General features: G+C 44.3%; 1 protein-coding gene across 1 annotated transcript; it reads left to right on the top strand.

Annotated features, from left to right (window-relative positions):
• The first annotated feature begins 10077 nt into the window (after positions 1 to 10077).
• LOC101524687 (olfactory receptor 7A10-like) lies at positions 10078 to 11013 on the top strand. Its single transcript, XM_058679904.1, has one exon. The coding sequence runs from the start codon at positions 10078 to 10080 to the stop codon at positions 11011 to 11013; it is 936 nt and encodes a 311-aa protein (XP_058535887.1).
• Positions 11014 to 11689: the final 676 nt, after the last annotated feature.

Below are 11689 nucleotides of genomic sequence, written 5' to 3'. Positions count from 1 at the left end.
CAAGTCTGTAGTTCCCCATGGGGGGCACAGACGCTACCATTGGAGGCAGGTCAGCCCAGGCAAGTCTGCAGGATACATCAACCTTTGTGTGGGACAGGCCTGAGCACACATGATGGCATACAGGACATCCTGAACAAAATGTGGGCTGTGCCCAGCTAGGAAGGGCTGCAATATCTGCTAGCAAAAGATGAGACTGTGGGTGTGCCATGTAGGGTTGTGTTGAACTCCTGCCAAAACACATGGGTCCTGTGGTTCAGAACATGCCTTGTAGGGGAAATTTTCACACTCCCTTGCTGGGTTGTGGCTCCCAGTAGTAAATGTGAGACACAGGGATATGTGAGGGCCAGATTGGGCAATACTACCGCACCTGTCACCATGTAGGTAGGCTGGTCTCAGGCAAGGCAGTCTGGAATAGGCCCCAGGACACTGCTATTTGCATAAGCCATCCTTTGATGACGTGCTCAACATCCCCTGCTGACCCAGATGAGCTAGCTGGCATATCTCCATGATGTCCACTACTCAGGCACCAGCAACGAGGGAAACACAGTCCCAACACCTGCACTCTAGGGTTAGACTCCAGTGATCCATTAGGAGAGTCCCCAAAAAACTCACCTGGGTTGACCTCAGACTTGACTCTTGTGTGCACTGGCCAGGGCAGGGTCAGATTCAGTTCATCTCCTACACCAGGCAACAAATATACTGTTGCCTAGACCCAGGTAACACATGAACCGATAGGGTGTTGTGGCCGAGCAATAGGTACAGCCTGGCAGGGAAGTGCCCACAGTTTCCCTTATCAGGCATGTTCCCAGCACAAGACCTTGAACCTACCAATGGCATATGCAATCTTGCCTGAGAGGACTTACATGTAATCCTGGCACTTATCAGATCGGCTGTGGCCTAGCTCAGCTGGCCTGCACCCATTCAGGCTCTTGTGTTTGCCAATGAATATGGTCCCAGCCCAACCAGTATCACACCCTAACTGCCCCAAACCCAATCCTAGCTCTCTCACTCACCAGTGGAAGCAGCATCTAGCAAGAGAGTCACCCAAGTTACCCTTCCAGGCCTACTCTTAGCCCCATGTCTTGTGTGTGCCAGCTGGTATTACAGCCCAATATGAGATAGCCCACATCTTGTTGACCAGGATTAAGCTCCTGGCTTCATGAAAGCCCAGCCCTGGCTATCATGGCCCATTGGGAGGGAGCCAGCTGAAGGAAGGTCTCTCCCTCCCGTTCACTCTCTCTGTCTTTAAAATGATCTTTAAAAATATGACACAAAGAAAATAAGATATTGCTTCTTTGACAATGCTTCTCTTTTACATGGACAGCTAAATGAAATTAGTACTCATCTTTCATTTTTAGATTCATGAAGACATTTCAGAAGCACTTTTGTGCACCCTAATATCAATTCAATATTTCTTTAAAATATTACTCTCCTGGGCCCTGCGTGGTAGCTCAGTGGCTAAAGTCTTCAACTTACATTCATAGGGATCCCATATGGGTGCTGGTTCTAATCACGGCAGCCCTGCTTCCCATCCAGCTTCCTGACTGTGGCCTGGGGAAGCAGCTGAGGATGGCCCAAAGCTTTGGGACCCTGCACCTGTGCAGAAACCTGGAAGGGGATCTTGACTCCTGGCATCAGATTGTCATTGCTCCATCAGTATGCCTACTTCGGAAGTGAGTCAACAGACAAAAGATTTTTCTCTCTGTCTCTCCTCCTTTCTGTAAATCTGACTTTGCAATAAAATAATAAATAAATTTAAACATATGTATATTAGTTTCCTTTATCAAAACTCTTCAAAAGGTTTTATTTTAAACCTTGCCAAACTTTGAGGAAAATGTGTGTACCTTAAAAAGAGGCATAGAAACACACAGAAACTCACACACACAACTACGCCTACATTTTTTTTTAAAGATTTATTTATTTTATTTGAAAGGCAGATATACAGAGAGGAGGAGAGACAGAGAGGAAGATCTTCCGTCCGATGATTCACTCCCCAAGTGAGCTGCAACCGGCCGGTTCTACGCCAATCCGATGCTGTGAACCTGGAACCTCTTCCGGGTCTCCCACACGGGTGCAGGGTCCCAAGGCATTGGGCCGTCCTGGAATGCTTTCCCAGGCCACAAGCAGGGAGCTGGATGGGAAGTGGAGCTGCCGGGATTAGAACCGGTGCCCATATTGGATCCCGCGGCGTTCCAGGCGAGGACTTTAGCCGATAGGCCATGCCGCCAGGCCCTACCAATAGATATTAAATTATTTTTTAACCAGGGTTTCCTTGCCTGTGTTAAATATTTATTTATTACTTTTTTTTAATTTTAAGAGTGAGAGACGAAAAAAAGTTAGACAGACAGAGTGAAAGAGAGAGAGAGGAAAAGAGAGATCTCTTGTTCTCTATGTGGTCATAATAGCGGAAACGACACCAGGTCAAAGCACATGGATGGCAGAGGACCAAACTTGCAAGCCATCTTCCACCACTTTCTAAGGCATGTGACAATGACAATGGGTCTGACAAGGAGCACAATTGCCTAGACTGCCATGTCCCTAGGTAAATTTTACAGTGCTGGGAGAAAAGCAACTAGTAGATGATGGACATTCTGGGCCTGGTTGATGCCAAACTGGGCTAACTATACCACTATGCCAGCATATTTATTTATTCCTTTTTTGTTTAAATGAGAAGTGGAGAAGCTGGGGAACTCCAGGATGGGACATGTCACTGTGGTCCCCAGAAGGTTGGTTGCAGTTTGCCTGGGGAAGAGTTGCATATATATTGCAGCGGGAGTGCCTGAGGGCATGTTGGACAGGGAAGAATGACTTCTGGGGTCGTAAAACAACTTGGCCACTCTACTAGCAGGAAGACCATTAAAATGGAGTGGTTTCAACAGGGAAACTAGAGGGCATATCTGAGTCAGGCCAAGGCGCCTGCCCATCTGGGAGACCTGCACTGGGCTTAATAGCAACAACTGCTGTCTGCAGGTAAATAAAGGTCTAGTGAAAGTGGGCATACATGGCTGGGTTAGGCCACAGTAGATCTCCGTGAGTGTCAGAGCAGGGATGGGCCACATGAGGAGGGAGCGCAGCAACCACCAGAATGCAAAAGAACTGGATTTGTGGATGGATTCTCTAGGAGATTATGGGCTCAGTTCTGTGGGATCACAGCACCTGCTGCTTTACATGGAGAGCTAGGCGTGAAGAAGGCCAAAACAGGCTGGACCAGAAACTATTCTGAATGGAACCAACTGACACTCATGGGAGCTGGAACATGAGGAGACAAATTGAAACCAGCACATGCAAGGAACAGGACTAAGAACAGATCATGCCAAGCAGGGCCATTGCCACCACTGGCATGTGAAATCCGGGGCTGGGAACAGGCCTCATAGCACATCATAGGGAACTCCCCTAGAAGTCTGCATCAGAATTGGAGCATTGGAATTGGAGCTAGAGGCAGGTCATGACAGGAAAGTCTGCAGCATGCATCAGCATTTGTTTGGGTCAGGCGTGATCACATGCTGGCACACAGGAGAGCCTGGACAGGATGTGTGCTGTGCCTAGCTGAGCAGAGTCCATGCATGTGCCAGGTTCAGTTTGGTTGAAGCTTTTGCCAACATACACAAGACCCAGGAAATTGTAACAGGCCTAGTAGTGAAACTCTGGGGACATCCTTGCTGGGCTAAAGCTCACACTAGTGACTGTGAGAGTCAGGATTGTGTGCAGACCATGCTGGGCAAGGCCACAGCACCCACCAGCATGCATCTGTGCTGGTCTGAGGGAAAGGTCTGTCTGGGATAGGACCCAGCACCCACTAATGCTTGCAGGAGCCATCCTCTGAGGACACATTCTACATCCCATGCTGGGTTGTTGGTTGGCTACCATATCTCCCATGATATCCACAACTCAGGCATTAGCAACTGAGGAGACATAGCCCCAACAACTGCACTCCAGGGTTAGAATCCAGTGATCTAGTTGGGGAGTCCTCCAAGAAACCTCACCAAGGGTGATTTTAGGTTTGAGTCTGTGTGCACTAGCCAGGACAGGCTCAATTTAGTCTATCACCTGCACCAGCCCATGGACATACTGGTGCCCAACCTCAGTTCATATGTGAACTAATGGATTCTGTGACCCAGCAAGAGGTACACCCTGGCAGGGAAGTGCCTATGGTTTCCCTTGCCAGGCATGTTCCCAGCACCAGATCTTAGACCTACTGGGGGCTTCTACAATCCTGGCTGACATGACTCACATCTAATCCTGGCACTTGTCAGCTGGCCTGCACCCATTAAGGTTCTTGTGTTTGCCAGTGAGTATGGTAGCCAGCCCAGCCAGTCTCACACCCTAAGTGACCAACCCCCAGTCCCAGCTCTCTCACTCACCAGTGGAAGCAGCAGCCAGTAAGAGAGTCTGCAAAGTTACCCTGCCATAGGTACTCTTAGTCCCATGTCTTACGTGTGTCATCAGGTGATATAGGCCTGTCTGAGATGGCCCTATTCAATAGTGTGATTTTACTTTCATTCCTTAATATATATTTGCCTTATATACATTAATTATCCTAAAAAGACATTTGAAAAATATTTTCACTTATTTGGGTTTATGAGAATTAATATGTGCGAACATTGTATTTGCATCTCCTTAAGTATCATCATATGTAAGTATTGAGAAACATAACTAATGGTTTCTGAAATATTTAATAAATTATTGCTAGCTAGGTCATAAAATGTTAACTACAATGTATTTGTCACAGGCTTAGCACACAACTTACAATCAAATTCAGTAAGTAAAAACTGAGAGAAATCAGTCGCCCGGGAGTAGAAACAACAATCAAATCTCAGGATGCTATTTTCATTTCTACATTATTTTTGTATTCAGCATTAACTACATCTAACTAGGAGGAAGACATGGTACTTGTCTTTAGGAACTGGCTTTTGTCACTAAGCAAAACATTTTAACGGGAGGAACTAAATGACATCTATTTACGATTGTTGCAGAGCAAGGGAGAGAGAAAGAGGATTCAGCTGAGTCCATCATGGTCTCTTGGGAAACACCTGCAAGAAAACGGCTTTCTGTCACGGCCAGTTTCCCTCGGGGCCAGCAAGTGCTTAGAGGTCAGGGAGCTGCCTAATGAGCAGGTGCCAGGAGTTGTAAGTAGCTCCTCTGCTGTGGTCCCTCAGACTGTGCAACCTTGGACTAGAAGCAGCCTGCTTGTTGCATTTGCTTCCTGAGTCTGGCTCAGGGACCAGAGCTTCCCTTCTTCCCTCTGCTGTGCCTGGGACGGAGCTTCAGTCTGCAGCATCCACCATCCAGGCAGGAATTTGGGCATCCAGAAGCACTTTTCACCCACAGTTTCCATGCAGGTGAGCCTGGCAGTCATGACACGAGGGGTCCCAGGCTGTGGACACAGAGAGCTTTCCCTGTGATTAAGCAAGAACTGAATTAACCTAGCTAGCACCTCCAGGAAGGTCTGGACTTCTTTTGTATTTAACTATTGAATGCATTTTTAGTGATTATCGAAGGGGAGGAAAATGTGGGATCTCCTTGGGCAATGATCATTGAAGGTACTGAAAAGAAGTTACGAAAAGATTAATTCTAATAGACAATGGAAGGCGTAAGTTGCCTAGGGTACCTATAGCCAACTTTGCAGCATTTGGAGATCTGGGGCAGTAGAGGAGGAATTTTCCATGTGGAGGGACACATGGTGGAGTAAAGTCGTATTATTTTCCAGTGCAAAGGAGCTTGGTTATTTATCACATGAAACTGATTAAAGACAGGGTGATCACAACCCCTGGCCCTGGAAATACTTGTGCAGACTGGAACACCATTCTACACATTTGGGTTTTGAATTAAGAGGAGGTTTAACAGACTATCCTAGTATTGACAAGAAAGGGCCAGCAGAGAATGAAAGCTTGTATGGAAATCCTGATGGTAGCAGTTACTGGAACACTCATGTGTCAGGGTCTTCTGTCTTCTCACACACTGCTCTCACATACTTAATGCTAATATACAGTAAGAAGGACTCTTTCAAAGATACATGCATCGTAGTTATTGTATCATTAAATGTTGGAAACACACGATGGTTTCCAGCCACTTGTCTTTTCTCCTTCACTTTCAGTGCTTTCCTGGTGTGCTACCAGGTGAGAGAATTTTGTTTCTCTCTTTGTTGTCTGCTTAACCTACAAAGATTGGCCATTGTCAACACCTTATTTTCTGCCATAGAGTCCTCTGATGTGTACCGAAGTGTACTTCAGTGCTATCAAAATGTATTAAGAAAGTAAGTTGTCATGCTGCAAAATGTCTGACACAAAAATATCTTAATCCATACTTAGGAGAGGTCATCAAAATTTGGAGAACTCTATTTTGCAAAAGCCATGCACAAAAATAATGTATCTGTTAGATGCATTTCCCCATTTATTTTGGTGGACCTTTTCAGTAAAAGTTAAGAGGACATGTAAAAGCTTATATTTTTCTGTTGTCATCCTAGGTTCAAACCAAACTGTTATTAATTCCACAAAAATTTGGTGCTGCAAACTGAGTCTTAATAAGTCAGATACATGCATATATATATATATATATATATATATATATATATATATATTACAACCTGCTTCAAGTTAAGCTTTTCTTATCATTTGACATGCTTTGTGATTCCTCTTTGTTTAGCATGACTGAGTCATTTACTCAAAGCCATAACACCTCTGATTTTAGTTGTACCATGAGTGACCCAAACCCTTCTGGAAACCCCCTACCAAAACACACACCTCAAGGGCCACAGACCCGGTAGCCACTATACAGGCATACATAGGACCCCCTGCCAGATCCCCAACACCCAGGACTCATGGAACCAGCACCCACTGTACATGCAGGCCAAGGACCAGAGCACAAATGACATGAATCCACCTACCATGCAGCCAGGACAAGGCATCAGACTAGGAGACTCAGGTTCCGCTGGATACCCTGCTCTTGGAGCCCACAATCTGACATGCACCACACAGCTGGGCCAAGGACCTAGAACAGGTAACCCAAACACTACCATATCCCAGACACCCAGAGCTGACGGACCTGCACCAGTCACACAGGTGGGCCAAGAACCTGAGCCAAGAGACCCAGGTCTGCTTGAAACCACATCCCCAGTTTTCACAGACCTGTCAAGTGCTGTGCGGGTAGGTCAAGAAGCTGAGCCAGGTGACCTGAACCCTGCCTGATCCCCCGAACCAGCTTTCAGAGTAAGAGAAAGAGAAAGGATTCACCTGAGTCATCATGTTCTCTTGGGAAACATCCACTTTCTGTCCTTGCCAGAGTGCCAGGGGCCAGCTGGTGCTTAGAGGTCAGGGAGCTGCTTAATGAGTAGGTGGCTGGTGCTGTAAGTAGCTCCTCTGCTGTCCTCCCTCAGACTGTGCAACCTTGGACTAGAAGCAGCATGGTTGTTGCATTTGGGGTCCCAAGTCTGGCTCAGGGACCAGTGCCTTCCTCCTTCCCTCTGCCGTGTCGGCTACGGAGCTTCAGTCTCCAGCATCCATCACCTTGGGAAGAATTTGAGATTCCATACTGACACCTTCTGCCTACAGTTCACATATAGGTGTGCCACGCAGACACTGCAAGAGGGGTCCCAGGTTGTGGACAGAGAACTTTTATTTGGCTAAAATGAGTACTGACCTGACCTAGCTAACATCTGAGATAAGCTGGGGTTGGTGACTGCTGTATTTCACTAACGAATGCATTTTTCATGCAGTATCAAAGGGTAGGAAATTTTGTGGATCTCCTAGGCAATTGTCATTTCTGGTGAAGAAATGAGGGTAAGAAAAGGTCAATTGTAGTAGACAGTGAGAGGTGTAAGCTGTCAAGAGTACATACAACCAAATTTGCAACATTTGGGGATTTGGGGGAGATTTGGTCCAAAATTTTCTGTGTGGATGGAAATGTTGTGTAGTGAGAGGTCATATGAGTTTTGCAGTGTGAGGGAGCTTGGTTGTTCATCACCTGAGACTGAGTAGAGGAGGGAAATTATAATCCCTAGGCATTTAATAGCCTTTGCAGACTGAGTCACCACTCTGTCCATTCAGTTTGTGAAGCTGAGATGTAACTGACTGTCCCTGTATTTCCAATAAAGTGTCAAGTGAGGGTAAATGCTTGCATGAGAATCCTGAGAGTTAACAGTCTTCTCCCTGCTCACACTGCATTCTTGCATAACTCCGTGTTATCTTCAGGATCCAGTAAGAGCTCTATCAATGACACTGCTTGACAGTTATTGCATCATCGGTGAGTTGGATACAAGCTAGCGTTTCCAGCCACTTGCATTTTCTCCTGCAGTTTCATCACTTCCTTCTTGTGCTGTCAGTTGAGAGAGTTTTATTCCTACCTTCGCTTTCTTTTTACCTAGAAAGACTGACCATAATGCTAAGGGAAATGAGCCAATCCCAAAAGGCTACATACCACATGTTTGCCTTAATTTAAGAAGATATAGTCCAGTCAAGTCCAACTACTTATTGGGCCAATAAGTAGTTGGACTTGACTGGACTATAAGATGCTGGACTCTATGCTCAGCATATGTTTGCAAAGAGGGAGTCTCAACTGAACTTGAACTATGATTAAGCAACAAGGTGGAGGAACCCACCATGTGGGGAGGTTGTGGGGAGGTGTGGGGAGAATCCCAGTTCCTACAAAATTACAACACAATGTAATTAATGAATAAACTTAATAAAAAAACAAAAACAAACAAAAAAATAAAATCAATAATAAAAAAGAGGATATGATGTTATGTAAAACATGTTATTTTATGAATATTATGTTATATGTTATGCATAAACTAAACTTGAAATGTCAATGGGGTGGTCACAGAATGTGGTTGAGAACCCGCATTTATTTTTAACATATTGGTTACTCATTACTATGTCAATTAATTCCATAACAATGTAAATTTTTGGTGATGGTATATTGGAAGGGTCTCCCTAAGAAACCGTTGAACTAGGCTGGACAGTAAGATGCTGGACTCTATGTTTGGTATATGTTTGCAGTGAGGGAATCTCAACTGAACTTAACTGTGGTCATGTAACAAAGTGGAGCAATCCACCATGGGGGGAGGGCGTGGGGAGGGGTGGGGGAAATTCCAGTACCTATGAAACTAATACAATGTAATTAATGAATAAAAAAATACAATGTAAAAAATTAAATTAAATTAAATTAAAAAAAAAAAGACTGACCATTTTCAACAGTTTTTCCTGCCATGGAGACCTTTGGTATGCACTCGATTGAAGTTCAGTGTAATGAAAAACATACTCAGACGGTAGGTTGCTATGGTCCAAAATGTCTCGTGCAAAAATATGACTTAATCTGTAGTTAGGGGAGGTTATTAAAAATCAGGGAACTTTATATTTTGCAAACCATATGAACAAGAATAAGTGCATCTGTTAGCTGTGTTTCAGAGACATCAAGATGTATGCTGCTATTTAAGTTAAAGAGGACTTGTAAAAGCTTGTGTTTTTCAATTGTCAAAATCATTAACTCATCCCAGGATTCACCCATTGTTAGTAAGTCTAAAAAGTTGACTCTCCAAAGATAATCTTAATAAGTCACCTTTATGCATGTTTGCAACCAAGTTGCATGTTAACTTGTTCTTATCATTCAACATCCTATGTGATTCCACTTTGCTTTACATGATTGAATCATTTACTCTAAGTCATATCTGATCTGCTTTTGGTTGCACCATTTGACTGAAGATCACTTATCATTCAAAAGCAGAATAAATCCTATTATCTCTTCTGACATTTGGAACAACATATGAAACACAGCATCTTCCCCTCTGTTCTTGATCATTCATTTAATTGGAAAATCAATGGTGAGTTTGAACCAGTGATGAATAGATATTTTTCAAGTGGTCAAAGAATATCTCATTAAATGTGAGAAATATTTCATGTTTTAGTGAAGAACTGAGAGTGGAAGTTAATTTCACTGGAAAGGATCAAAATGGGACTGTGTCATCTCCAAATGTGAGAGCTACATTCTGAATGGGAAAACATGAAGTTTGGATCTCTGCTCTGGTGGTTACATCTGCTTTGTATGAATATGACTCAGGTTCAAATGCTTCCTCCTGGTAGTGAAATGCACCACACAAAAATGAGAAACCAAACTCAGCTTTCAGAATTCCTTCTCCTGGGATTCTCAGAGGACCCAGCACTGCAGCCTCTAATATTTGGACTTTTCCTCTCCATGTATTTGGTCACTGTCAGTGGGAACTTACTCATCATGCTGACTATCCTCACTGACCCACACCTCCACACACCCATGTACTTCTTCCTCGCCAACCTGTCCTTGGTGGATGTCTGCTTCACCTCCACCACCACCCCCAAGATGCTGGTGAACATCCAGGCATACAGCCAAGCCATCAGCTATGCAGGCTGCATCACACAGATGTGCTTCTTCCTGCTTTTTGCAGAACTGGACAATTTTCTATTGGCTGTGATGGCCTATGATCGCTTTGTGGCCATCTGTCACCCACTGCACTACCAGGTCATCATGAAGCCCCAGTTCTGTGTTCACCTGCTTCTCTTGTGTTGGGCCATCAGTCTCCTGCATGCCCTGTTGCAAAGTTTAATGGTGCTGCATCTATCCTTTTGTCTGCATGTAGAAATTCATCACTTTTTCTGTGAACTGAATGAGGTGGCCAGCCTTTCCTGCTCGAACACTCTTCTTAAGGATGTGGCTACATATATCGTACCTATGCTGCTAGCCATTGTTCCCCTGGCTGGGATCCTGTATTCCTACTACAACATCATCTCCTCGATCCATTCCATCTCCTCAGCTCAGGGCAAGTATAAAGCATTTTCCACCTGTGCCTCTCACCTCTCTGTCGTCTCTTTGTTTTATGTCACAGGTCTAAGTGTGTACCTCAGTTCTTCTATTTCCCATAACTCACACTCCACTTCCCTGGCCTCAGTAATGTACACGGTGGTCACCCCCATGCTGAACCCCTTCATCTACAGCCTGAGGAACACAGACATGAGGATGGCACTGAAAAGACTCTTGTTCCATAACTGAAGTGGAACCCACAGTAATGGGGCTGATGGGTTTCAGTGACCTCATGTCTCAAGCCTCAGGTCAAACACTATGATGCATTTCTCAGAGGAGCAAGCAGAGCTTGCCTAGTCTGTTTCCTGTCTTGGCTGTTTTATTATTTATATCTTTCTTAATTTTAGTCCTTCAGTGGACCCAGCAAATGACTCGTCAGTTGCATGGCACTGTTGTGTCTTATCTCTGATAGCTCAACACAGATTGTTTTTCACTTTTTTGTCTTCACATGCTTGTGGTCAATATTATTCTAGAAATACAAGGGGACTCAGAATTTCATGAAGAAAGGGATGTGAATGAGCAGCTAGTGTATGTGCTAAACAACTTTTAATTCCATGTGTATTTTTACAGTATGCATCCTACTTTTACACTGCATTACTGTACATATTTAGCACCCTAAATTAACACATGTATGTTTTGTTTTGAGGCTGACCTGTTTCAGTCTGCATAATGATTTCACGTTGCACCAAATTTATTGTGAAAGACAGCTTACTTTGGGTGGTCTGGTGGTATTACATTGCACATGCAGTCCACATTAACTGTTGTAAGGAATCTTAATTAGCACAACAACATACAATTTAATATTCTCCTTCTGGGCTTTAGCTTATTTTACAGATAACACATATTTAAGAGCAATAGTGGTAAA

Source organism: Ochotona princeps, chromosome 22 (assembly GCF_030435755.1).
Source record: "Ochotona princeps isolate mOchPri1 chromosome 22, mOchPri1.hap1, whole genome shotgun sequence".
NCBI lineage: Eukaryota > Metazoa > Chordata > Mammalia > Lagomorpha > Ochotonidae > Ochotona > Ochotona princeps.
This window is presented reverse-complemented; position numbering and strand designations above follow the sequence as displayed.